Source organism: Mobula birostris, chromosome 10 (genome assembly GCF_030028105.1).
Source record: "Mobula birostris isolate sMobBir1 chromosome 10, sMobBir1.hap1, whole genome shotgun sequence".
NCBI classification, from domain to species: domain Eukaryota; kingdom Metazoa; phylum Chordata; class Chondrichthyes; order Myliobatiformes; family Myliobatidae; genus Mobula; species Mobula birostris.
Genome location: NC_092379.1, coordinates 38,240,176 through 38,266,853, shown reverse-complemented (window position 1 = coordinate 38,266,853; position 26,678 = coordinate 38,240,176). Strand labels below are relative to the sequence as shown.

At 45.2% G+C, this 26,678-nt stretch overlaps 1 protein-coding gene across 1 annotated transcript in view; it reads left to right on the top strand.

The window, feature by feature from the left end:
• LOC140203600 (serine/threonine-protein phosphatase 2A 65 kDa regulatory subunit A beta isoform-like) overlaps window positions 1-26,678 on the top strand; it is a 128,979-nt gene that overhangs the window by 63,281 nt on the left and 39,020 nt on the right. The window contains exons 8-12 of the mRNA XM_072269647.1: window positions 2,098-2,168; window positions 3,083-3,217; window positions 8,294-8,467; window positions 15,751-15,811; window positions 17,596-17,750. Of these exons, the coding sequence (XP_072125748.1) occupies window positions 2,098-2,168; window positions 3,083-3,217; window positions 8,294-8,467; window positions 15,751-15,811; window positions 17,596-17,750 (596 nt within the window). The remainder of the gene's footprint in view (window positions 1-2,097; window positions 2,169-3,082; window positions 3,218-8,293; window positions 8,468-15,750; window positions 15,812-17,595; window positions 17,751-26,678) is intronic.

The following is a 26,678-nucleotide window of genomic DNA, read 5'->3' as shown; positions in this document are numbered from 1 at the left end:
TTGATGGTTTTCTGTCTTTAATGGGTTCTGTTGGGTTCCTTTGCTTTGTGGCTGCCTGTAAGGAGACAAATGTCAAGGTTGTGTATAGTACGCATGGTGGTTGCACATTTTGTCCGACGATGACAGGAAACCTGTGCGGGAGAGTTTTTAAAATGGAAAAGCCTTTGCACTGTGGCAGTTCCACTCTCTTGGCCTCAGAAGTCCGGGTCCAGTGGTATGAACAAGCGCCAGAAGAAACAGGGGTCTTCTTGTTTGCAGTGGATGACCAGGACGCTTTCTGTGTCTTTTCATGCCCCTCGCTCTCCACAGCGCGATGCAGAGCCACCTTCCTGGCCGTTGGGCTTTACTGTAGATCGCACCCGCCCAGTCCGCTGAGGCTGACTTTGCGTGCTAGGACTGGCTTGTCCGAATCTCACTGGAGTATGAGACTGCTGTCACGTGCAAATGGCTGCTTGCAGCCACAGGGGAGAGATGAGTGTCCGGTGGCGAGCAAAGGTGAGTGAGCTGCCCCGGAATGGACACGACAAGCCCCTTCACCAGAGGTGCGACCCTTTCCCTGGACACCCCTGAACTTTGAACTCCTGTGAAAGATGTAAACAAGGTTGAAAGAATGCAGAGAAAATTTACAAGGATGTTTCCTGGTCTGGAGGACCTGACTTTGAAGGAAAGATTGAATAGGTTAGGACTGTATTCTTCAGAATGCAGAAGACTGAGAGGAGATTTGATGGAGGTACAATATTATGGGGGCGTATGGATGGGATAAATGCAAGCAGGTTTTTTCCACTGAAATTGGGTTGGACTACAACCAGAGGTCATGGGTTAAGGGTGAAAGGTGACAAGCTTAAGGGGAACATGAGGGGAAACTTCTTCACACAGAGGGTCATGAGAGTGGAACGAGCTGCCAGCACAAGTGGCCCATGCAGTTTTGATTTCAATATTTAAGAGAAGTTTGAATAGGTACATGGATAGTACGGATATGGGGCGGGGGGGTGGTTGTGGTCCTGGTGCAGGCAGATGGGAGTAGACAGTTTGAATTGTTCAGAATGGACAAGAGGGACCAAAGGGCCTTTTCTGCGCTGTGCTTTTCTATGACTCTATTTAATGTGGTACCACATATCCAGGTGACACTTCTCCAAGTGAGAACAGCGTGCCAGCATGCCTCCCCTTTGGCATCCTGATCTGATCCCAGAACTGGATGACAGCAAATGGAAAGGAATTGTGTGCCACTTGACTTCATGTTTCGATGGTGGCTGCTCCTTACAAAGTGCACTTCATTGCTTGTGCAGAGTCTTGAAAGGTTGTGAGATTGTGAAAAAGAGTGAATGCTGTTCTTTACGTTTGTACCACTGACTGCCTAACCCGAGGCCCTCCGTTGGTCAGGGTCCACCATGGATGTTACGTGCAGCTGTCTACGTGATACGTAAGCCAGGGCAGTATGATATGGAGAGTAAGCTGTTGCCCATGTAGCAGGCTCCCCCTCTCCACGCATCTGATGAGTCCAAAGGATCGGCAGAGACCGATACAGTTTGGTACCAGTGGCATCGCAGGAGTTGCCAGTCAGCGTTGAACTCAACGTAGGATTGCCTCGGAGAATCCGGCTCCGGATTTTTCCCTCGGGGTTTACTCCCGGGAAAATGTACAGATGTACCAAAATTGAACCTGTGCTGACTCTTGATGTTTACACTGTAGGTGCTGGCCTTGCTTTTCCTTGTGCGACTTAAATAGTGCTTCAGAATGTATGTTTTCTCTTGCCACTATCTTGTGAGAAGATACAAATATTAAGGCAGATGCTTTTCAGCAATTGCTTAATCTGTTAAACTTTATTGATTTATCATTGTGGTGAGAGTGTGGAACGAGTTGCCAGCGCAAGTGGTGCGTGCAAGCTCGATTTCAACGTTTAAGATAAGTTTGGATGGGTACGCAGATGGTAGTGGTATTGAGGGCTATGGTCCAGATGCAGGTTGATGGGAGTAGGCAATTTAAATGGATCGGCACAGAATAGATGGGCTGAAGGGCCTATTTCTGTGCTGTACTTTTCTCTGACTCCATTGTTTTGTTTGAGAATAACTCTCTAACATGCAGTACTCTATCTTGCAGATTTCTGTGAAAACTTGCCAGTAGATTGCAGGGAGACTGTCATAATATGTCACATCTTGCCGTATGTTAAGGTAATATGCCTTCTCAAATTCTTGGCTGGTTATACAGTCTATCTAAAATTAATGTAGCAACTCATCTCATTCACTTCAGGAAAAAGTCCCTCAGTATTTTGGGTGGGTCTGAAACGAGGATTCAGGCACCATTTATCAGTGTGAACTGTTTGTAACTGGAAAAGCTCAGTGTCCAAGCACGAGTCACATCTTGCCCCCTCTCCCGTCCCATTCTCCTCTCCTGTCCCATCCCCCTCTCCCACTCCCTCCCCATCCCCCTCTCCTGCTCCCTCCCCCTCTCCCAAAGGGCTGAGTTCTGCCGAAGGGTTTTGGACTGAAATGTCGACTGTCCTTTTCTCCATAGGTGCTGCCTGGCCTGCTGAGTTCCTCCAGCATCTTGTGTGTGTTGCTGGTTTTTTAACATGGTGTTGGCTGCCTGGAGTGATGGTAGAGGCAGATATATCGGGGACTTTTAATGACGTTTAGATAAGCACACGAATGTGAGGAAAACGGAAGAATATGGACATCGTGTAGATTAGATTGCCCACTTGATTAGGAATTTAAGTATAATATTGTGGGTTATGGGGCCGGTTCTGTTCCATGATTTATATAAACTAGAATATCAAACTGTAAAAGAAATTATTTAAGAATGATCCATGACTGACCAGGTGGATCATAAGAACGTGGATCAGGATGGCATCATGAGTGAGATATCAAATGACAAACAAGAGAAAATCTGCAGATGCTGGAAATCCGAGCAACACACACAAAATGCTGAAGGGACTCAGCAGGCCAGGCAGCTTCTATGGGGAACAGTACAGTCGACATTTCTGTAGGTGCTGCCTGGCCTGCTGAGTTCCTCTAGCATTTTGTGCGTGTTGACTGAGATACCTGTCTGGGTTTTCATTTGATCATTTTTTGTGTTTCTTTTCCAGGAACTTGTGTCTGACACCAATCAACACGTGAAGTCAGCTCTGGCCTCTGTTATTATGGGCTTGTCCACCATCCTGGGCAAGGACAGCACTGTTGAGCACCTGCTTCCCCTGGTCTTGGCTCAGCTCAAAGATAAGGTAATTTTATCATGAAGTACAAACTTTAACATACCCCTTGCGTGACTGGTGGCCATCGTGGATAATATTTGATTAGCCTACCGAAATCAGGCTAACACCAATGGAGAGCTTTCTTCTGTGTGCTGTTTGGAAGCTGTTGTCAAGTCCAGAGTGCTGAGGAAAGGTCGCTTATTGTTCATTAGGCGATCAAAAAGTTGGTTGTCATCTCTGGAACTTGTACATCTGCTGAAGGTGACGAGCAGTCCATGCTCCACCACAAGATACAGGTATCTGGATAAGTGTGCCAGAATGGGACGTGTTGCAACACAGACTGATGTGTCTAGGCTTTTACTCTCACTGATATCGATTCCTGGAAGGGGACAGCAGTTGGCCCATGTTCATCTGCTTTCTTTCCTGTTGACAAACATTGTAACTGCCGTTTGCTTGGAGCTGTGCGGTGATGTCCAGCATTCTAAAGTGGATAATCACAGATTCTGCAGATGCTGGCAATCCACAGCCACACGCGTGCACACACACATACACACACACACAATGCTGGAGGAACTCAGCAGGTCAGGCAGCATCTATGGAGGGGAATGAAACCTTGGGCTGACACCCTTCGTCAGGACTGGAAAGGAAGGGGGAAGGCACCAGAATAAGAAGGTTGGGAGGATGGGGGGAGTACAAGCTGGTAGGTGATAGGTAGACCAGGTGATGGGAAAGGTTGGTGTGTAGGGGAGGGGAGTTGAAGGCAGGTGATGGGTGGGAAAGGTAAAGGGCTGGAGAGGATAGATAGTAGGGGAATTAAGGGTTATGGGGAAAAGGCAGGTAGGTGAAGCTGAGTTTATGGACAGGTCAGCCATGATCTTACTGAATGGCGGGGCAGGCTTGATGGGCCGGATGGCCTACTCCTGCTCCGATTTCTTATGTTTTTATGAATCATGAATGGAATAACAACTGTTTCTTCCACCGGAGTCTCTCGAACTGTTCTTTTAGTTTGAGAGCTTCAGATAAGAGCAAATGTGCAGTGCGTTCTTTAGAAGCAGTGATGTGAGCTGGTTTGTAATCTGAGTGCATATTGGATTAAAGATGAATCGGTTAATGGTGTGATGGAGCTGTTATTTCTCCATCCATCAAGTTCCTTGTTTATTTTGGCGTGAACTTAAACAAAACTGTTGCATGTGCAAATTCTGGATTTTTTTAATTTATATGGAAATTTGCATTCTTTCATTATTTTTACAGAATTAAGATTATTTTTAAAAATGTAAAAAAAATCTCTCCCCTCTCCTCTCCTTCCTCAATTCCCCACTCTGAGCTTTTACTTCTCACCTGTCTATTACTTCTCCCTGGGTCCCCACCTCCTTCCATCTCTCCTGTGGTCCACTCTCTTCTCCTCTCCTCTCTCAGATTCTTTCTTCTCCAGCCATTGACCTTTCCCACCCACCTGTCTTCACCTAACACCTTCCAGCTGGCCTCCTTCCCCTCTCCTCACCTTTATATCCTAGCATCTTCTGCCTCCCTTTACAGTCCCGATAAAAGGCCTCGGCCTGAAACACCGACTGTTTACTCATTCCCATAGATGCTGCCTGAGCTGCTGAGTTCCTCCAGCGTTTTGGGTGAATTGCTCTGGATTTCCAATGTCTGCAGACTTGATTCCCTTCATGTGCTACACCCGAAAAGATTCCCCAAATGTCAGAAATGCCTCGATTTTCCAGGCACAGCTGACAGATTCAAAGTGTACATCTTCAAATTGGCAGCTGTTAATTCAAGCCTTGAATTATTTGTTAGTTTGAAATGAAATCAAGAAAAAAGCCTGCCGAATCATGATTTGAACTGTTGGATAATTTAATAGTAATTAGTATCTTGCATCTATTTATGCCAAAGGTGTAGAAAGATTTCTCAAACACAGAAATTCAAGTGTTTTTCTTTTGTGAAATGCAGCTTTTCACAAAATGACCGTTGTTTCCTCCCATGGCCCTCCCGAGGAGCTCGCCTGCACTCAGGGAGAGTGAACGGACAATAAATTAAGACTCAGGAACAGAATTAGGCCACTCAGCCCATCGTGTCTGCTTAGCCATTCCATCATGGCTGGCTTATTACCCTCTCGGCCCCATTCTCCTGCCTTCTCCCCCGTAACCTTTAACACCCTGACTAATCAAGAACCTGTCACCCTCCACGTTAAGTATACCCAATGACTCGTCCTCCACAGCCTTCAGCGTTGATGGATTCCACAGATCCACCGCCCTTTCCTGAAGAAATTTCCTCTCAGCTCTGTTCTAAATGGACGTCCCTGTATTCTGAGGCTGTGCCCTCTGGTCACAGGAAACCTCCTCTCTGTTCTAGGCCTCTTAATATTCCATAAGTTTCAATGAGATTCACCCCTCTTCCTTCCCGTCTGAACTCCATCGAGGACAGAGCCGGAGCCGTCAAGCACTCCTCCTGTATGTTTCATTCCCAGGATCATTCTCGTGAACCCTCTCTAATATCAGCACATCTTAGATAAAGGGCCCAAAGCTGCTCACTATACCCCCAACTGCGTTCTGACCAATGCCTTATAAAGCTTCAGCATTACCCTTATATCTTTTCTAGTCCTCTCAAAATGAATGCCAACATTCCATTTTCTTTCCGTACCACCAACTCAGCCTGCAAGATAACGTTTAGGGAACCCTGCACGAGGTCTCCCAATTGCCTTTGCACGTCTGATTTCTGAATTTTCTGCCCATTTGGAAAATAGTACATGTCTTTACTCCTTCTACCAAAGTGCATGGCCATACGTTTCTGGTAGTAGGCACCCTTCGATCCCGGGGATGATGGGTTTGTGCCTCTGGTGGACTGTGTCCTCTACTGGGCAGGAAGGTTTGTAGGACCGGCTCTTCCCATGCAGCAGGCTCCCCCTCTCCACATCACTCATGTTGTCGAAGGGAAGGGCAAGCGCCAATACAGCTCGGCACCAGTGTCATCGCAGAGGTTGCCAGAGTGAAGCTGTAAACGACATCAAACTGCCTTAGGGGTTTACCCCCAAAGCCTTTCCCATGGGTGGGCATGACTGCAAGGCAGTGGAGGTTTAAAATCAGGGTTTTCCCTCTCCTAAGCGGGCTGCCGCCCAAGGCTGAGAAATCCTACCTACCAGAAACACTTTCGGTCAGTGCAGTATATTCCAACTGCCACTGCCTTGCTATTCTCCCAATCTATTAAGTCCTTCTACAGACTCTCTGCCCCTCCACCTATCTTGGTATCATCCACAAATGTGACCACCAAGCCATCAATTCCATTGTCCAGATCATTGACATCTGCTTGAAAAGAAACGGTCACAATACCAACCCCTGTGGAACACTAATGGTCACCTGCAGTCAACCAGAAAAGGCCCCTTTCATTTGCAACTCTTTGCTTCCCGTCAGTCAGGCAATCTTCTATCTTTACTAGGATATCTTCTGTAATACCATGGGCTCTTAACTTGTTAAGGAGTCTCATGTGCGGCATCTTGTCAAACTCCAAGTAAACAGCATCCACTGACCCTCCCTTGTCTATCCTGCCTGTAATTTCCCCTTAAGGAAACCATGCACCTCCAAGTACTGGAAGCCTCGTCCTTAATAATGGACTCCCAACATTTTCCCAACCACTGAAGTCAGGCTGAAGGGCCTATAGTTTCATGTCTTTTGCCTCCCTCCCTTCAGAGTGAAGTGACATTTGGAAATTTCCAGTCCTCTGGAACCATTCCAGATTCTAATGACTCTTGAAAGATTATTACTAATGCCTCCCCAATCTCTACAGCTGCCTCTTTCAGAACCCTGCGGTGTAGCCCATCTAGTCCAGGTGACTTGACTACCTTCAAAACTTTCAGCTTCCCAAGAACCTTCTCCTTAATAAAAGCAACTGCACTCACTTCTGCTAACTGACTCTCGAATTTCTGGCATACTGCTCGTGTGACCATAACTTGGACCATAATGTATAGTACTATGCAAAAGTCTTAGGTGTATATAGCTAGGGTGTCTGAGTTTAGCACGGTCCTGTAGTAATTCTTATATATTGCACTGTGGTGCTGCTGCCGCAAAAAAAAATCAAATTTCTTGACATCTGTGAGTGATGATAAACCTCACAGATGTCTGATATGGGTCTCTGATGTGGACTGAGAGTGGGAAGGGGGCAGGGAGAGGGGAGTTGTGTCCCTGTCCCCCTCTTTTGGTGAATGTCGGTGATAGCGTAGGATGATATCCTGGTTCTGCATTTGTGTTTATGGACTGTGGACTTTTTCAGATTTAGGGTTTTTATATTCTGTTTTCTTCATCGCCTTATTCTTTTCGTTTTGTTGTGTGAGGGGAGGGTGTTTGGGGGTAAAATGCTCTGTTAGTTTTTTGTGCGGGGGATGGGTTGGGGGGGGTCAATGTTGCTATTCCGTTTTGTGTGTGGCGGGAGGGGTAGTTTTGGGGATCAGATGATCAGGATGCCATTATTTTTTGTACCAGGGCTGGGGAGGTGTAGGTTTCATGCTTCTCTCTGAGTGACTTTCATCTTCTTTCTTTGCTTGGTGGCTATCTGGAGAAGACAAATTTCAGGGTTGTATTTGGATACGTGCTTTGATCATAAACAAACCTTTGACTCTTTGGTTGGGAAAAGGGGGAAGGGAGCGGGAAGCACCAGAGAGACATTCTGTAATGACCAATAGACCAATTGTTTGGAATCAAATGCCCTTGCTTGTGTTCTCAGGGCTGAGTGTGTCTCCACTCGCACCACACCCTCCTGCCCCTGGCAGTCCACCTCAGCCACCTCTCTCACACCCCTCCCGTGGGTGCTCCACTCTCACCATTCCCAACATCCTGTGCTCCCGCCAGATTTACAAACTTGCTCTCCACTGCACGTTGGCAAGTACAGTTCTGTGCAAAAGTCATTGGCACCCTGGCTAGATGTGCATGTGCCTAAGTACTGTAAGTGTGAAAGTGGCATTCATATTTCTTTTGTGGGATTAATATTTCATAAATGTCCAAGATGATACTTTGAAAGCAGAGAGTCTGGGGAGCGCCAGTGTGTTTGTCAGACAGCGTTCGCAGTATGAATGTTTTTCACCTTTGCTGTACTCAGAAAATTGCCTTTCCTTCCTAGTGCCCTGAGGTCCGTTTGAACATTATCTCCAATCTGGACTGCGTGAATGAAGTTATTGGAATTCACCAGTTAGCACAGTCTCTCCTGCCAGCCATTGTAGAATTAGCAGAAGATGCCAAATGGAGAGTGCGCCTTGCGATAATCGAGTACATGCCTCTGCTTGCAGGGCTGCTGGTGGGTGGTTTATTCTAAAATGTTTTTATAGTCTATTAGCAATGCTTCCATATGGATGATTTGCAGAATGGAAATGATTGCCCATATCAAATTGATACTTTAGTTTAAAGACGGAAATAACTTTGAACATCTTCTTTCCTTTTGCACCAGAAGCAAATGTGCGATAGTAACAATTATACTTGTAGCCCACTGACATGGGTAGTCTTACTTTAGACTCGGGGCTCCCAACCTTTTTTTTAATTGACCATTAACCAAGTAGGGGTGGAAACCCCTGGTTTAGACAATCAGGTTTAGACCCCTGTTTAAGGACTGCGGACTTTGTCAGACTTGGGGATTTTATATTCTGTTTTTATATTGTCTGTTTCTTTTCATTTTGTTGTGCGAGGGGAGGGTGTTTCAGGGTAAAATGTTCTGTTAGTTTTTGTGTGGGGGGTGGGCTGGGATTGTTGCTGTTCCATTTTCTGTGTGGAGGGAGGGGTGGTTTTGGGGGGGGGCTGATGATCAGGATGCCATTCAATGACTTTCATGTTTTTTCTTTGTTTCATGGCTATCTGGGGAAGACAAATTTCAGAGTTGTACATGATAATAAGTGAACCTTTGGCCTGCACATCAAACAGACACAAACAGAAAGGGCAATAAACTCCATACAATCAGATGAGGGGGTGACAACGGTTGTCGCAGAGGAAATAAACAATATCTTTTTGAGATTTTACCAAGATCTGTACAGCTCAGAATATTCAGATTCAGCTCCACAAATACAAACGGAATTTCTCGACTTGTTACAATTTATACCCCGAGATGAAACGTCCTTGACATCACTGGAGTTTAACTTAGAGGCTAAAGAATTGTCTGCAGCTATAACTAACATGAAGGGAGGGAAAACTCCTGGGCCCAATGGAAATTCCGATTGAAATATATAAAATCTTTAAGACTAAACTAATACCACCTCTGCTTGATATGTATCAGGAGTCATTTGACAATGGATCCCTTCCCTCCTCTCTTAATATGGCAGCAATCACACTACTGTTAAAACCTGGAAAACCACCATCCCTTTGTGGATCTTATAGGTCAATCTCACATCTGAACAATGATCTCAAAATTCTCTGTAAGGGATTAGTTAGGAGGCTGGAGCCACTCTTGCCAAAAATGGTCCACCCTGACCAAAATGGGTTTGTAAGGGAAGGCAGGGCTTCCACAACATTCGAAGAGTGCTTAATATACTTTATGAAAAATCTGGAAGCTCCGATAGCGCTATTCTGTCATTGGATGCCAAGAAAGCCTTCGACAGAGTGGAGTGGAATAGGGGGAAAATTTCTAAGATACAGCTTCTGTATTCTAACCCACAGGCTGAAGTTTTAACTAACCTGCTTTTTTCGGCATCTTTTAAACTCCAACGGGGAACAAGACAGGGATCTCCCCTCCTGTTTATCCTGGCCATTGCGCCACTTGCTATGGCAATTTGAAAACAGGCTAACATAGCAGGAATAACTATAGGAGATGTAGAACATCGCATAGCCCTGTACATGGATGACGTAATTTTGTCAGAACAGGGTTTACCTATTTGGGTGTTAAAATTACTCCTACTATTGGTAAAATTATCCCAACTAATTATAAACCTCTCACAGACTCAGTTACTCAACTTACAAACAGATGGACGAAATTGCTCATAAATTTGATTGGACGCATAAACGTTCTAAAAATGGCAATTTTACTGAAGTTCCTGTACCTTTTCCAATCTATCCCACTTTCTCCTCCATCATCTTTCTTTTATTTATTTTTTTTTAATTTTATTTTTATTTGGATAAGGAATTCACAAATATCACGTACTTTTTTCACACATATAACCTTTTCCATTTTTTTATATGTATAAAACTACAATTATTTATACATTCTTAAGTACACATTGAGATGATATAAAAGGAAAATAAACATTTAAATAGATAATTATGTACTGTGGTAAATCTAACCAATTAGGCTAAGTAATGGAATTAGTTGTTAAGAAAAATGGTAATAATAGTTTCCATATAACCCTTCTGGACCATTTCCACTGGTCCAAAATGTTGTATATAAGCCTAAGTATCAACCATTGCAGGTGTTTATATCCTAATTTGTTCATGCTTGCTCCTGCCCGCAGACATAATTATCCAATCCCTATGTAGTTATTTACTCTTTCTTTTATTTATTAAAGAAATGTTTTTCTAATTTCATCTGGAATAATAGATGTCCAAGACTCAGGCTTTCCCTGTTATATCTGCCGTATGATAGAGGTGGCTTACAGCTACCAAATCTTATATGGTATTTCTGGGCGGCCCAAATTAGAGCAGGAATGTTTTATTTTGTTAAGGATCACTCCCCTCCTTGGGTCTCAATGGAATCCCAGTTGATCAATATCCCTCTAGAACTATATATGTATTCAGCAAATAAGAAAAACCTGGTCACACAATCTAAAATCCCTTTCTTAAAAAATACAACAATGATTTGGCACGATGCTCTTGCGTAAATGGGTGAGACATCACAGTTATCCCAGTTTACTCCTACCTTTGGTAATGATGGCTCCAGCCCGGCAGAGCGGATCCTAGTTTTAAAACTTGGTCGCCCCGAGGCATAGCTAAGGTGTCTGATCTTTATAATGGCAATTCACTTATGTCTTTTGAAGAACTCAAGGCCACATATGGAATTCCAACAAAACACTTTTTTAAATGCCTTTAGTTGCAAAGTTTTATTATGTCCAGGCAAAGTTACAGTTTGAAGCTCCCTCCTTTATTTACCCTAGAAGACATCACTCTGAAATTATCTGAAGCTAGGGGACAAGTGTCTGAATTATACATGTAAGGGTTTCTTCTTTTATGTTACTTGCTAAGGCTAATAAAATGGCTTCTCTGTACTGTTAACTGCTGAGACAGTGGTTCTCTAGAGCAGCTTGTTTGGGTTATAATTACTGATACAGGAATTGTATTCATTTGCTAACCAATTGGGATAGATGGTATTCTTTCTTGTGTGTCTGTAAGCTATTCTTTTTCGTGGGCTTTGGGCAGAAGGCGTGATGGGGACAGAGAGAGGAGACGCGAGGAGAGAGATGCTGTAAGCTGGGCAACGGCACGGACCCCGAGCGGGAGTCCGAGGCCCAGGGTCTTCAGCGAGGATAGGAGACGAGGACAGACTCGTGTGGAGTGTTTGGTGGATCACCGAGGGTGGTCCCATTCGTGAGTTGGCGGAGTTCAGAGGACGTTGATTGGAGGAAGGGGGACCCGGTTCTGTAAGAGCTCCAACGAGTGTGCACCGAACTGATAGTTACTGACTTGGCACCTTTATTCTATTTGTTTCTACTAACCCATCACCAAGAAATACTTATAAAGTGTAATCATTTAATGGCATATGGCGTACTGTCTGTTAATTGGCGGTGTGGGGTACATCACACAGCATCCACACAGACCTGATCTCCCCGTTTGGCGGGGCTGAAGGCTGCTCCCCCTAGACGAAAGCGAGCTGAGCGAGTCTGAGGCTTACCAGGGGGCTACATACAAATTGTTTGCAAGTAAATGCAAAGAGTCATCAAACAACATGCTACAAGCATGGAGAACTGATTTGCATGAGAACCTGTCAGAAAAAGAGTGGTCAGAAGCTTGTTCCTTCGTTCAAACCCAGTCAGTGAACACTCATTCTAAGCGGATAACCAGACAGTACATTACTCCAGTCAGGTTTCGTCACTTTAACCCCAACATTCCAGAAACATGCTTTAAATGTAATCACTAAAAGGGGTCTCTGTTCCATTGTATGTGCGAGTGCCCCCAGATAATCTGCTTCTGGAAGAAGGTGCTGGATTTGATTAGTCAGATTATTGGAAAAAAGGTGCTCCTTGATCCTAAATTATGTATTCTGAACATTCATCCAAAGGACTTTGTAACCTCCAAAAATGCAAGGTCTCTGCTTAATATTTGTTTTTTGAAAGCCAGACGTTGCATAGCCTATTCATGGAAGAAACCCACAACCAGTGGACTTTCACAATGGCTGAAAGGAGTGACTTTGTATCTTGCTCTAGAAAAGATCAACTACATCACAGAAAAACAAACTTGGCAAATGTCGGGAAATTTGGGATATTTTCCACAAGTTTCTGGAGAACAATATTTGGGATGATGAAAGTAACAAATTGAACTGACAGCTTGGTTTTAATGGCCGGGTGTTTGCTTTTTTTGTGCGTTGTTTTTCCTTTTATTTCTGATGTATTTTATTTTTCCCTTTTTCTTTAACCTTGTTGCACTTTCAAACCTATGGATGATCGAATGTGTTTATTTTTCATTCTGTAAAAGCAATAAAGAGATGTTTGAAAACAAATAAGTGAACCTTTGAATCTTTGATTGGGAAAAGGGGAAGGGAGAGGGAAGCACCAGACAGATATTCTGTAATGATCAATAAACCAATTGTTTGGAAGCAAATGACCTTGAGAGCAGAATTAGTCCATTCAGCCCATTGAGTCTGCTCCAACATTCCACCATGGCTGATTTGTGATCCCTCTCAACCCTATTCTCCTGCCTTCTCCACATATCCTTTCACACCCTGATTAATGAAGAGCCTGTCAGCCTCCATTTTAATTATACCCAATATCTTGGCCTCCACGGTTGTTCATGGAAATCAATTCCACAGATTCACCACCCTCTGGCTGAAGAAATCACTCCTCATCTCTGTTTCTGCCAGGTGCTCCGATTTCCTCCTCCATCCCAAAGACGTGCTGGTTGTAAACTGGTTGTTGTAGATTCCTCCTCTGTGTCGGTAACTAGCAGGAGTACTGAGGTAGTGTTCATGGGTACGGTGTCCACTCAAAAATCGTATGGCAAAGGGGAGGAAGCTGTTCCTGAATCAGTGAGTGTGTGTCTTCAGACAAATTGTCCCTCCTTTCTGGTAGTAGCAATGAGAAGAGGCTGGTGGGGCCCTTAATGATGGACAGTGTCTTTTTGAGGCACCGCTCCTTGAAGATGTCCTGGATAATATGGAGGCTGGAGCACACGATGGAGCTGACTAATTTTATAACTCTCTGTAGCTTACTTAAGCTCTCCTGTATCATACCGGATTTAGTATGTATTTGGTTTTAAGGAAGCAAATCGCTCTCAGTTTCGGTGTGCAAACACAAAGTAGATTTTCTTCAGTAAGGCCTTTGACAAGGTCCGGCATGGGAGGTTAGTTAGGAAAATTCAATCGCTAGGTATACATGGAGAGGTGGTAAATTGGATTAGACATTGGCTCAATGGAAGAAGCCAAAGAGTGGTAGTAGAGAATAGCTTCTCTGAGTGGAGGCCTGTGACTAGTGGTGTGCCACAGGGATCAGTGCTGGGTCCATTGTTATTTGTCATCTATATCAATGATCTGGATGATAATGTGGTAAATTGGATCAGCAAATTTGCTGATGACACAAAGATTGGAGGTGTAGTAGACAGTGAGGAAGGTTTCCAGAGCCTGCAGAGGGACTTGGACCAGCTGGAAAAATGGGCTGAAAAATGGCAGATGGAGTTTAATACAGACAAGTGTGAGGTATTGCATGTTGGAAGGACAAACCAAGGTAGAACATACAGGGTTAATGGTAAGGCACTGAGGAGTGCAGTGGAACAGAGGGATCTGGGAATACAGATAGAAATTCCCTAAAAGTAGTGTCACAGGTAGATAGGGTCGTAAAGAGAGCTTTTGGTACATTGGCCTTTATTAATCAAGGTATTGAGTATAAGAGCTGGAATGTTATGATGAGGTTGTATAAGGCATTGGTGAGGCCGAATCTGAAATATTGTGTTCAGTTTTGGTCACCAAATTACAGGAAGGATATCAATAAGGTTGAAAGAGTGCAGAGAAGGTTCACAAGGATGTTGCCGGGACTTGAGAAACTCAGTTACAGAGAAAGGTTGAATAGGTTAGGACTATTCCCTGGAGCGTAGAAGAACGAGGGGAGATTTGATAGAGGTATATAAAATTATGATGGGTATAGATAGAGTGAATGCAAGCAGGCTTTTTCCACTGAGGCAAGGGGAGAAAAAAACCAGAGGACATGGGTTAAAGGTGAGGGGGGAAATGTTTAAAGGGAACATTGGGGGGGGCTTCTTCACACAGACAGTGGTGAGAGTATGGAATGAGCTGCCAGACGAGGTGGTAAATATGGGTTCTTTTTTAATATTTAAGAATAAATTGGACAGATACATGGATGGGAGGTGTATGGAGGGATATGGTCCTTGTGCAGGTCAGTGGGACTAGGCAGAAAATGGTTCGGCACATCCAAGAAGGGCCAAAGGGCCTGTTTCTGTGCTGTACTTTCTATGGTAAAGAGTTGTCAAGGTCTGAGTCAGAGTCACGGGCAGAGGTTGTGGTTGGGCTACTCAGCCACGTGGTTACCCTGGGAATTGTTAGCTGTGCTGGATATGAAGCAAAGTAACCTGAGAATTATGCAAAGGCTAACTTGTTCCCAGTGACTGAATGTAGAAAGTGGAATGTTTTAACCACATGGGAGACGTGAATGTAGAATGCTGCACTGTCATGACGAAGAGAGATACTGTGCGGGTCAGGAGTGTGGGATCTGTAATCTAAATAATCCAGCACATGCATAATTACGTTTAAATGGTGAAGTTGAAATAGCACCCTGCTGTGGATGTGGTAGCATAGGATTCACTGGGTTATTTATTTAAAGGTACATGGAGGAATAAGGCCCTTCCTGCCCTTCGAACCGTGCTGCCCAGCAATCTCTGATCCAACCCTAGCCTAAACAGGGACAGGTAACAGTGATGAATTAACCTCCCAACTGGTGCGTCTTTGGATTGTGAGAGGAAACCCGCGCGTTCCGCAGGGAAAATGTACTGGCTCCTTACAGGTGACATCAGAATTCCCAAGCTGTAACAGTGTCAGGCCAACTGCTACGCCACCGATAGTGGTCAGTAACGTTCTTACTGTCTGCATTAAACCATCGGACACTTTTAAGATTTTTCCTATTTTTCATGGATCATAGTTCTGGTATTGACACAAAGAAATTAATTAAGGATAGTCAAAATACTAGATGCAAGTACCTTAGATAGGGTATCTTCTGTGTAGCCTTCTGCCACGGCACAATCTAGTTTTGTGCAGTTTATTAGAGCACGTTGCCAGTCTTTCTTGTGTGACCCCTTCACCATTGGCTCAAAGGAGTTAGCAAACTGTACTGGTAAGTAGCGAAAGGTGAAGACGGCTAGAATGCAAATGTGGCAAGTTGGCATGTTCTACTAGAAATTCGAGGGGTTATTTTATCAACATTCTTTCTTTTGTCAAAACCTGTTTAGGGAGTGGAGTTTTTTGATGAGAAGTTGAACTCCTTGTGCATGACGTGGCTGGTGGATCGCGGTGAGTATAGCCTTGATGAATCGTTACTTTTGTTGAACGAAAGTCCTTCAGAGTTGTCCATGTCATCTTACTGGTGCTTCCATGATGCTGAGTGACCCTACCAGGTGCCTAACCAAAAATCCTTCATTGTGCTTTGTCACATCCTCAAAGGATTGGGTCAGGCTCAAGACACGACATGCCCCTCACAAAGCCATGCTGACTCTCCCGAATCAGACTATGCTTCTTGTAAATCCTGTCTGTAGGAATCTTCTCCTGTAATTTGCCCACCGGTGAAGTAAAACTGACTGGTCTATAATTCCCAGGGTCATCCCCACTCTCTTTCCTGAACAAGAAAATAACATTTGCCAACTTCCAATCATCTGGTACTTCCTCCGGTGAGGACTGGCCAGTGAGGATGCCCAGATCATCACTAAAGGTGCAGCAATCTCTTCCCTTGCTTCCCGTAGTAACCCTGGGGTATATCACATCTGGCCCCGGGGACTTATCTATCCTAGGGCTTTTCAAAATTCCAGAACATCCTCTTTCTCAATGTCAACATGTTGCAGCATATCACTGCCCTCGCAAGCATCAAGGTCCCTCTCACTGCTGATTACTAAAGAAAAGTATTCATTGCGGATCTCCCCCAAAGTCCACCGACTCCAAACATTTTGCCTCTTTTAGCTCTGGCCGGCCCAGACTCTCACTCTGGCCATCCACCTGTTCTTCAAGTTTGTTCTTCTGAATCCAACTCGCCAAGTCCTTCTCGTGGCCCCTCCTAGTTCTCCGAAGTCCATTCTTCACTCCCTCCCTGGCCACATTGTAACCCTCTGGAGCCCAGGCTGATCTTTGCATCCTATGCTTCTAGACTAGCTGTTGCGCATCTCTTGTCAAGCATGGCTCCTTCACCCTTCTGTTCTTTCCCTGTCTCAGTGGGACAAAACTCTGCAGAGCTCCATCCAAGTGAAGCCCAAAACGACTTCCACATTTCAATTGTGTGTTTCTGAGTGCATTCATCCCAGTTTGTATTCCCAGGTTCCTGTCCAATGTCCAATACCATCATAGTTCAAACACCGGCGCCCCCCTCCCCCCCAGTTATTACTGCTGCAAGCAATCTTGTCGTACTCTTGTACACATGGCAACAAGAAACAGACTTGACTTTGACCGATACGTTTATTTATTTAATTATTCGAGAATAGCATGGAACAGGCCCAACGAGACGCACTGCCCAGCAACCGGCCGATTTAACCCTCGCCTCATCACAGGACAGTTTACAATGACCAATCAGACTACTAAGTAATAAATAATGGTAATCTATTCGAAGTATTTTTTAAGTATCTAATGGGGCAACACAGTGGCGTCTGGTTAGCGCAACACTTTGCAATTGGGTTCGATTCCCACTGCCACCTGTGAGGAGTTTATACGTTCTCAGCCTGACTGCGTGGGTTTCCTCCGGGTGCTCCTGTTTCCTCCCAGAGACCTACTGGTTGGTAGGTTAACTGGACATTGTAAATTGTCCTATAATTAGGCTAGGGTTAATCGGGGGTGGCTCACAGGGCAAGAAGGGCCTGTTCCACGCTGTATCTCAATAAATAATCAATGATAAATAAGTATATTAAAATGCTACTTTCCAAGTGCATAATTTCCTCCACTGTGTGTAACTTGGTATGGAACAGGTTGACACTTTGAAGAAGGTGGTGCGAGCATTTCATTTCGGAACTTTGTATTTTATCAGCAAGGTACATATTTGAAAATCAAGTAGTAACAGCGATCAGATCATTTCTTGACCTGTCAATGCTGTCTTGCAGTGTACGCCATTCGCGAGGCCGCGACCAACAACTTGACCAAGTTGGTGGAGAAGTTTGGCAAAGACTGGGCAGAATCCGCCATTGTGCCGAAAGTACTTGCCATGGCCAGTGACCCCAACTACCATCACAGAATGACCACCCTGTTCTGCATTAACGTGAGTATAGCTTTGACAATGTACTTGCCCATGGCCAGTGACCCCAACTACCATCACAGAATGACCACCCTGTTCTGCATTAACGTGAGTATAGCTTTGAAAATGTACTTGCCCATGGCCAGTGACCCCAACTACCATCACAGAATGACCACCCTGTTCTGCATTAACGTGAGTATAGCTTTAACAATGTACTTGCCCATGGCCAGTGACCCCAACTACCATCACAGAATGACCACCCTGTTCTGCATTAACGTGAGTATAGCTTTGACAATGTACTTGCCCAAGGCCAGTGACCCCAACTACCTTCACAGAATGACCACCCTCTTCTGCATTAACATGAGTATAGCTTTGACAATGTATTTGCCCATGGCTAGTGACTCCGACTACCATTGCAGAATGACCACTCTGTTCTGCATAACGTGAGTATAACTTTGACAATACTTCCATTACACTTCACAAGCTGCTAAAATATTTCATGAATAAAACGTACAGTTAGAACACACACTAAAGAATAAAGAATTTAACAAAAATAATATGGATTTGTTTAAAATGTTCTTTTAATATATTCTTTGTGAATGTTTAGATTCTGCAAAAAATCAATTAACACTTTGCCAAAGCTGCTCCTTCCAATATTGACATCTGCTTGATACGAGCTTCTGTGCTTGCGTTATTTGCTGAGGTGTAGTGGTGTTTTGTGTTTAATCTGCAAGGTGTCTGGAGTAAAAATTGAGTTGAGGGTGAGACTTTTTATGATTTCGTGGAGCAGAGTTCCTAACCGTCCCTGTGGAAATGGACTGATGGTGTTAGCTGAAGGACAACTGATTTAATGACCTGTTGACCCACCAGATGGCTTACAGCTTTCAAGTTTTATTTCACAAGGGTCTGTTTCCGTGCTGTAGTGGACTATGGCTCTGTCTTTTGCTTAGAGATCTGAGTACCTTGAAATGGACATTATACATTATCTGGCTGAGGGAATTGTAAGTTTTTTGACGCAACTAGTTTCAATTTACAAGTGTACTTAAAGGCCCCCACAGTCATTCCAGTTGCGGAATTAACTTCTTTCCCTGGATTTATTTTATGGGCCTGGGCTTTGCTGGAGTTTGGACAAGGTGATGGAGAGATTCAGTTGAAATGCCCAGATAAAATGGATGTTTCTAAAGTGGGTGAGTCTCGGACTGGAGGGCACAGCCTTTGGAACAGAGGGATATCCCTTTAGAACGGAGATGAAGAATTTCTTTAGCCGAAGCGTGGTGAGTCTACAGAATTCATCGCCACAGGCGGCGATAGGAGGCCAAGTAATTGGGTGTATCTAAAGTGGAGCTTGATAGGTTCTGGAGGGTGTCGAGAGGTCTGCACAACCTGGCATTTTTGCGGTATCCTCAAGGATTTGGCAAGCTGGACTCTCAAGAATGCAGGTGCAGCGGCCGCGGCCATTGCTGGGAGTGGACTTCAGGTTGGATGAGAGTGGCCTGAGAGGGGAAAATGAAGTGGTGTTCAGTCGATTTCAACAACGAGCCAGGTTAAAAAGTTTAAAGAGTCGCAGGGGGAAAGACTAACTTCTCTGTGAGGCTTTACACACCTCAGCAGTGAACCGACTGTCACTGTCAGCACTTGTCTCCGCACTGAATTGACTTGCTGGCTGTGCCCTGTGACCATTGGGACCCTGGCTCAGATAAAATGCTGAACTGGCTCCTTGGCTGTGGACTGCAACCATTGGGCCCCTGGACTGGTTTCACTTCTCTCAGCACAGAACTGACTCCCTTGCTGTGGCCTGCAGCCATCTACTGATCTGAACTGGCTCCCTGCCTGTGGGCCTAATTTCGGCGACCCTGCGGTTCATGTTCTGTTTCTTACTGGTTTACTATTTTTTTATTCTTGTTTGCCCGATTTGTTCTTTTTGGGCACATTGCGTGTCTGACAGTCTTTGCTGTGTAGGATTCTTTCTTTTTCCATGGATTCTCTTGTGTTTCTTTGCTTTATGGCTGCCTGCAAGAAGACGAATCTCCTGCTTGTATATGGAGTTCATACTTTGGTAGCAATGTACTTTGAAATTTAGACCTCTGGATCAGCAGGAACACCTCAGAAAGATATGCCTGCGTGGGCTGGACCAAAACAGGGCTAACAGCCTGCGGGAGTGCTCGCTGGGATTCAAACTCATAGGGATGGGCCACAGGCCACATTTACAGTTGAGGTGGCAGTGGAGTTAAATATCGAAGGGAAACAAAGCAAGCCCAGTAAGGAGAGCAAACCTCAGTCTGATAAGAAATGCAAGATTATATTTATTTTGGTGTAAGCAACGTTACTAGTAAAGCAAATGAGCTCACAGGAGGGTGATATTGTTACTGTCATAGAGAGGGTTGAATGGCTGAACGATTCACTCAGTGAATGGTGTGGTGGGCGTGGCACCGTAATATTGATATATTACTGAAATATCAAGGAGGATGACATTCTGGGACACACCTTACTAATCCACAAGCCTCTACTGGTGAACTTCCGGTAAGATGGCAGTGTGCTGGGGTGCGGCGGGTTCTACAGGGCCAGCCAAACGTGTTACTATCTTTTGTTTATTTCTTTACAATCTCAAGACCCTGCTGGAAGTTAAGCACTTAAAGAGTGCTGCGGCCTACCCCAACGGCGTAGAAACTGAAGAAGCTGGACTTGGGGCAGATCGTTCTGCTCCCTGTGTCAGAGAGTCAGCAATGTGGTTGGCGTGCAGACTGGCAGCGAGCAATTGTCTTAGTCTGTTTTCTTGTGATTGCAAAACCCTGTTAGGCATTGTTAATGTGTAATGCTGCAAGTCTGGTCTTCTGATTTATTGCGGACTACAGGGGCTGGCAGCAGGGGTGACTGACACCCCTGCAGGGTGAGCGGATGTGGCCTCAAGCCATGGGGCCGCCTGTTTGCAGCCACCCAGGAGAGAGGCATCAAGAGCTGGCACTGGAGGTGGTGTAGCGCAGCGTTTAAGCTAACGTTGGTGCTGTCCCTCTCCCCCAAAGTGTTTGCTTGGCAGAAGGCAGGATGTATGTGTTCGACTACAGACTGCTGCAACATTCATGGACTCAGGGACTTGGACTATATTTGTTGTGTGACTATATTTTACTGCTATATGTGCCACGTGCTGTGTATGACTGTTGGTACTGTGTTTTGTACCTTGACCCTGAAAGAACACTGTTTCGTTTGGATGTATTCATGGGTATTCATGAATGACAATTAAACTTGAACTTGATGTAAACAGCCAAGAACAGCAAAACATTGGAATATTACCTGCAAGCTGCACACCAACCGGACTTGGAAATATATTGCCATTACTTCTGAAACCCCCTTTTCACTGGGCGTCTCTGGAAATGCAGCCTTTTAGCCCCTCGCAAACAGCCACCGGACTCCGCGGGGAGAAACTTCAGGCTTCGTACATCTAAGGTGTATGTGACTTTGGTCCCGCAAAATCCGTGAGGTTGGGATGTCTCGCCTACCCAAACCCCGGTTTGTGTGAATGCTGTGTGATTTACTGCCCCTGGCAATCGCCTGTCAGCAAAAAATAGCAGATTGTTCACTGCATAGAATTATTCAGGAGTATATTTAAGAATGTTAACTTAAGCAAACAGTTATTAAAGGAAAGAAAGAGAGAAAAAACAAGAAGGGCCCATTCTACTTAAAAAGTCACAACTGCACAGTGGAGCTCAAATCTTGAACTTCTCTGTAAGTCGCGTGCTGGACCCTCCCTCCATCTGCGTGAAAGCACACAACACCTTCCGAAGGTAACTGGAAATCCATCTTGAACAAAGAGGCTTTCCCACAGGATTATTGGTCCTTCCTCCTTGAAGCCATTCATCTGCAGAAAGCACCCTCATCGTCCACCATCTCTCCTCCTGTCTTCTCCCAGCTCCGGCCAAACAAAGACCTCTCTGCCCAGTAATCTCTAGCACCTTCTCCCAATTCTACCATCCTGATTGGGTGACACCTCATTCCTGAGCTCAGACCCAAACAGGCTGAAAGCAGAACAGATTGCTCTTACAGAACTGCTAAAATGAAATGCCTACAGCATAGCAGTAAAAATCTGAACCAGGGCATTGACACTGACTGGGTCAGAATCCTGGATCACCCACCCTAACTGCATTGTGGGTGCACCCACACCTCAAGGGCTGCAGCCCACCACAAAGGAATTAAATACCACTTCAACCTGTGATGCCCACACATTCCTTGGAGGAATATGCAAAAAGAGCTTCAAGTAACAGTGTACAGGTAGTCCCTAGGAGTGGTCACATGTGACAGCTCTCCCAGTATTCAGCATGAGGTACAGGAGCAAGGATATCAGAATCAGGTTTAACGTCACCGGCATAATGTCGTGAAATTTGCTGTCTTTGTGGCAGCAGCACAGTGCAACACATAATAATAGAGAAAACTGTGAATTACAGTAAACATATAAAATAATAGTGCGGAAACAGAAATAAAAAGTAGTGAAGTAGAGCATGGGTTCAGTGTCCATTCAGAAATGGCAGAGGGGAAGAGACTGTTCTGGAATCGCTGAGTGTGTGCCTTCAGGCTTCTGTGCCTCCTTCCTGAGGGTAGCAGTGAGAAGAGGGCATGTCCTGGGTGGCAGGGGTCCTTCACCATGGATGCCGCCTTTTTGAGGCATCGCTCCTCAAAGATGTCCTGGATACGAAGGAGAAAGGCAAAACACAGTTGTGCGAGTTATCAGGTTATAGCAGTACAGAACCTCAACTTCTCTGATATCAGCACGAACGATTTCAAAGGGAATGGCCCAAAGGAGGGGGGATCCAGGAAAACTTCGTGAGAAACAGAGTGAGAGAAGGATGTGGCTGGAAAACTCGAGCAGGGCAAGAAACCGAGTTATTAGGAGTCTTTAGTGGGGTTGGATATGGATATGTTTCCAAGGCCCGATGAAATGTATCCTTGGCTGTTATGGGAAGGAAGGGCTGAGCTCCCAAGGTCTCTTTGAGAGTTTAGTGAAACCCTCTCTCATTGCTCCCCCTCCGTGATCTCTGCTTCCCTTCGACGGGAGTCAGTGAAACCTTCTCTCACTCTGTGATATCTGCTCAGCTCTTTACTTCATCCCTCCCCCCTCCTGGTTTCACCCAGCACCTTGTATTTCTTTCTCCACTCACCTTCCACCCCCCCCCCACAACTTTTAAATCTACTCATCTTTTTTCTCCACTCCTGCCGAAAGGTCTCGGCTGGAAATGTCGACTGTACTCTTTTCCACCGATGCTGCCTGGCCTGCAGAGTTCCTCCAGCATTTTGTGTGTGTTCAAGGATCCTGGTTGTTTAAAATCCTAAATTGTCACAGAACAGGTGCCAGGTAACTGGATCCCAGCAGTACGGTGCCGTTCTTCAACGAAGGCAGCAACTGGTAACTACAGAGCTGTGAATCTAACATCAGTGGTAGAAAGGGTGTTGTAAAAAGTCTCGAGGGACGGGATTCAGCTGCACTTGGGCAGAGCTTCATCAGAAATGGTCAGCGTGCAAGTGGTGATTCTGTCGGCCAGTTTGAGTTTCTTGGAGTTACGGGTGTACTCATGCAGTTGGTGTTGTCTACAGGGACTTCGGTAAATATTTTGACAAAATCCCCAAATGAGCAAGAGACCGAGGGATCCAAAGTAACTTCACAAATTGGGTTCAAAGTTGATTTGCTGATCAGCTTTTGTGATTACCCCGTGGCGTACCACAGGAATCTGTGCTGGAACTCTCCTGTAAATGATTTGGATGTGGCTAGAAGTTTAGAAGATGACATAAAAATGTGAGCTTTGTCTTGCAGCGTTAGTGCTAATGATGGTGAATTGGTTAGTTGGCAAACTAGGCAGAGCAATTGTACCTGGAACATAGAACGTTAAAGCACTGTGTTAAAGTGCTGTGCTGATCTTTTAACCTACTCTGAGATCAATCTAACTGTTCCCTCCTACATAGCCCTCCATTTTTCTATCATCTGTGTGCCTATCTAAGAATTTGTCAAATGCCCCTAATGCATCTGCCTCTACCATCACGCCTGGCGGGGCATTCCACACACCCACCCACTCTGTGTGTGTGAAACAAAAATCTTACCTGTGTACCTTCCTCCAATCATCTCAAAATTATGCGTCTGGTATTGGCCATTTCTGCCTTGGGAAAAAGTCTCTGGCTGTCCACTCTATCCACACTTCTCATCCTCCTTCACTCCAAACAGAAAAAGCCCCAACTCACTCAACTTTTCCTCATAAGACACGCTCTCTAATGCAGGCAGCCTCCTGGCAAGTCTCCCCTGTGTGCCCTCTAGATATTCTCCATGCTTCCTATGACAAGAAGGAAGAAAAAGAAAATATTTAAAGAAAAACTGGATAGGTATATGGACAGGAAAGGAATGGAGGGTTATGGGCTGAGTGCAGGTCGGTGGGACTAGGTGAGAGTGGAGTTCGGCACGGACTAGAAGGGCCGAGATGGCCTGTTTCCGTGCTGTAATTGTTGTATGGTTCTACAAGTCACTTATAAATCAATAGCATCATAACATTTTAAGTAACATTTGGATATTAAACACACAGCACGTATTTTCCCCGCATGAGCATATAAAATCATTGCAACACACCAATATCGCTGATTCAGTGGGAGCCCTGGGCTTGTTTCCCTGCAACAAGACGGTCCTATCACGGGCTGATGGGAGTCAGCGATACTCGAAGGGGGTTCCTTATGTCCAGTCTTTTCCGCAATTTAGTTTTCGTTGCATTCATTGCAGAGATATGTTGGAAATGGAAGCACCGTTTTCAGTGCTTTCATGGCTATCTCAGGATATTTAGCCTTGACTTTGATCCAGAATGTCGCCAGAGATGTTATGTCAAACATACTTTTCAGCCCGCCGTCATTTGCAAGCTCGAGGAGCTGATCTTATTCCCATGCTGACATGGATGATGTGCGAGTAATGACCTCGCGTGTGTTCAAGCTGAACAGTGGGTGAGAGGGAATGAGGAAAGGTGCAGCGACTCCTATCGCCAAATCATGTCGTTTCCTCGCGGCCCGGTAGCACATGCTTTGTGGCTTGGTACTGGTCCGCAGCACGGTGGTTGGGGACTGCTGCGCTAGGGAAATTCTAAGCAGTTTCTAGAGTAGGTTACCTGGTCGGCACAACATTGTGGGCCGAAGGGCTTGTAATGTGCTGTGAATTTCTGTGTTCGGAAACATGTGGTTAAACCTCCCAGCCCTCTCGTGCTTTCCCACTTATTTCTGCCTTCTCTGCTTACCGGACCTGCCTGTTCAGTGAGTTTGACATAGAATTCTGAGTTAACACCTGCTACACTAGTATCCTGTGTCCCAGCCCTGCTGCCTCACCAGCTTAAACCCTCCCAAAGTGCTCGAGCAAAGGTATGGATAAAAGGGACACACAGAGGCGGTTTCCAATAGCGCAAGAGTCTGGGGCCAGAGGGCACAGCCTCAGAATAGAAGGACGTCCCTTTACAGCAGAAGTGAAGAGGAATTTCTTTAGCCAGAGGGTACTGAATCGGTGGAATTCATTGTCACAGACGGCTTTGGAGGCCAAGTCATTGAGTATATCTAAAGTGGAGGTTGATAGATTCTTGATTTGTTAAGGGCGTGAAAATATATGGGAGGAGGCAGAAGAATGGGGTTGGGAGGAAAAATAAATCAGCCATGATGGAATGGCAGAGGAGACTCATAGAAACAAAGAAAGCCTACAGCACAATATAGGCCCTTCGGCCCACAAAGCTGTGCTGAACATGTCCTTACCTTAGAAATTACTCCGCTTACCTATAGCCCTCTATTTTTCTAAGCTCCATGTATCCATTCAGGTGTCTCTTCAAAGACCCGATCGTTTCCGCCTCCACCGCCGCCTCTGGCAGCCCATCCCACACACTCACCACTCTCTGCATAAAAAAAACTTGCATTGAAACATAGAAAACCACAGCACAATACAGGCCCTTCAGCCCGCAAGGTTGTGCCGAACATGTCCCTACCTTAGAAATTACTCGGCTTACCTGTAGCCACCTATTTTGCTAAGCTCCATGTACCTATCCAAAAGTCTCTTAAAAGACTCTATCATATCTGGCTCCACCACCGATGCCGGTAGCCCATTCCACACACTCACCACTCTCTGAGTAAAAAACTTACCCCTGACATTTCCTCTGTACCTACTCCCCAGCACCTTAAACCTGTGTCCTCTTGTGGCAACCATTTCAGACCTGGGAAAAAGGCTCTGACTATCCACATGATCAATGCCTCTCATCATCTTACACACCTGTATCAGGTAACCTCTCATCCTCCATCGTTCCAAGGAGAAAAGGCCGAGTTCACTCAACCCATTCTCATAAGTCATGCTCCCCAATCCAAGCAACATCCTTGTAAATCTCCTCTGCACCCTGTCTATGGCTTCCACATTCTTCTTGTAGTGAGGCGACCACAGTACTACAAGTGGGGTCTGACCAGGGTCCTATATAGCTGCAACATTACCTCTCGGCTTCTAAATTCAGTTCCATGATTGATGAAGGCCAATACAGCGTATGCCTTCTTAACCACAGAGTCAACCTGCGCAGCAGCTTTGAGCGTCCTATGGACTCGGACCCCAAGATCCCTCTAATTTTCCACACTGCCAAGAGTTTTACCATTAATACTATATTCTGCCATCATATTTGACCTACCAAAATGAACCACTTCACACTTATCTGGGTTGAATTCCGTCTGCCACTTCTCAGCCCAGTTTTGCATCCTATCAATGTCCCGCTCTAACCTCTGACAGCCCTCTACACTACCCACAACACCTCCAACCTTTGTGTCTCAGCAAACTTACTAAGCCATCCCTCCACTTCCACTTCCTCATCCAGGTCATTTATAAAAATCACGAAGAGTAAGGGTCCCAGAACAGATAACTGAGGCCGACCTCCATGCAGAATATGACCTGCCTACAAGCACTCTTTGCCTTCTGTGGCAAGCCAG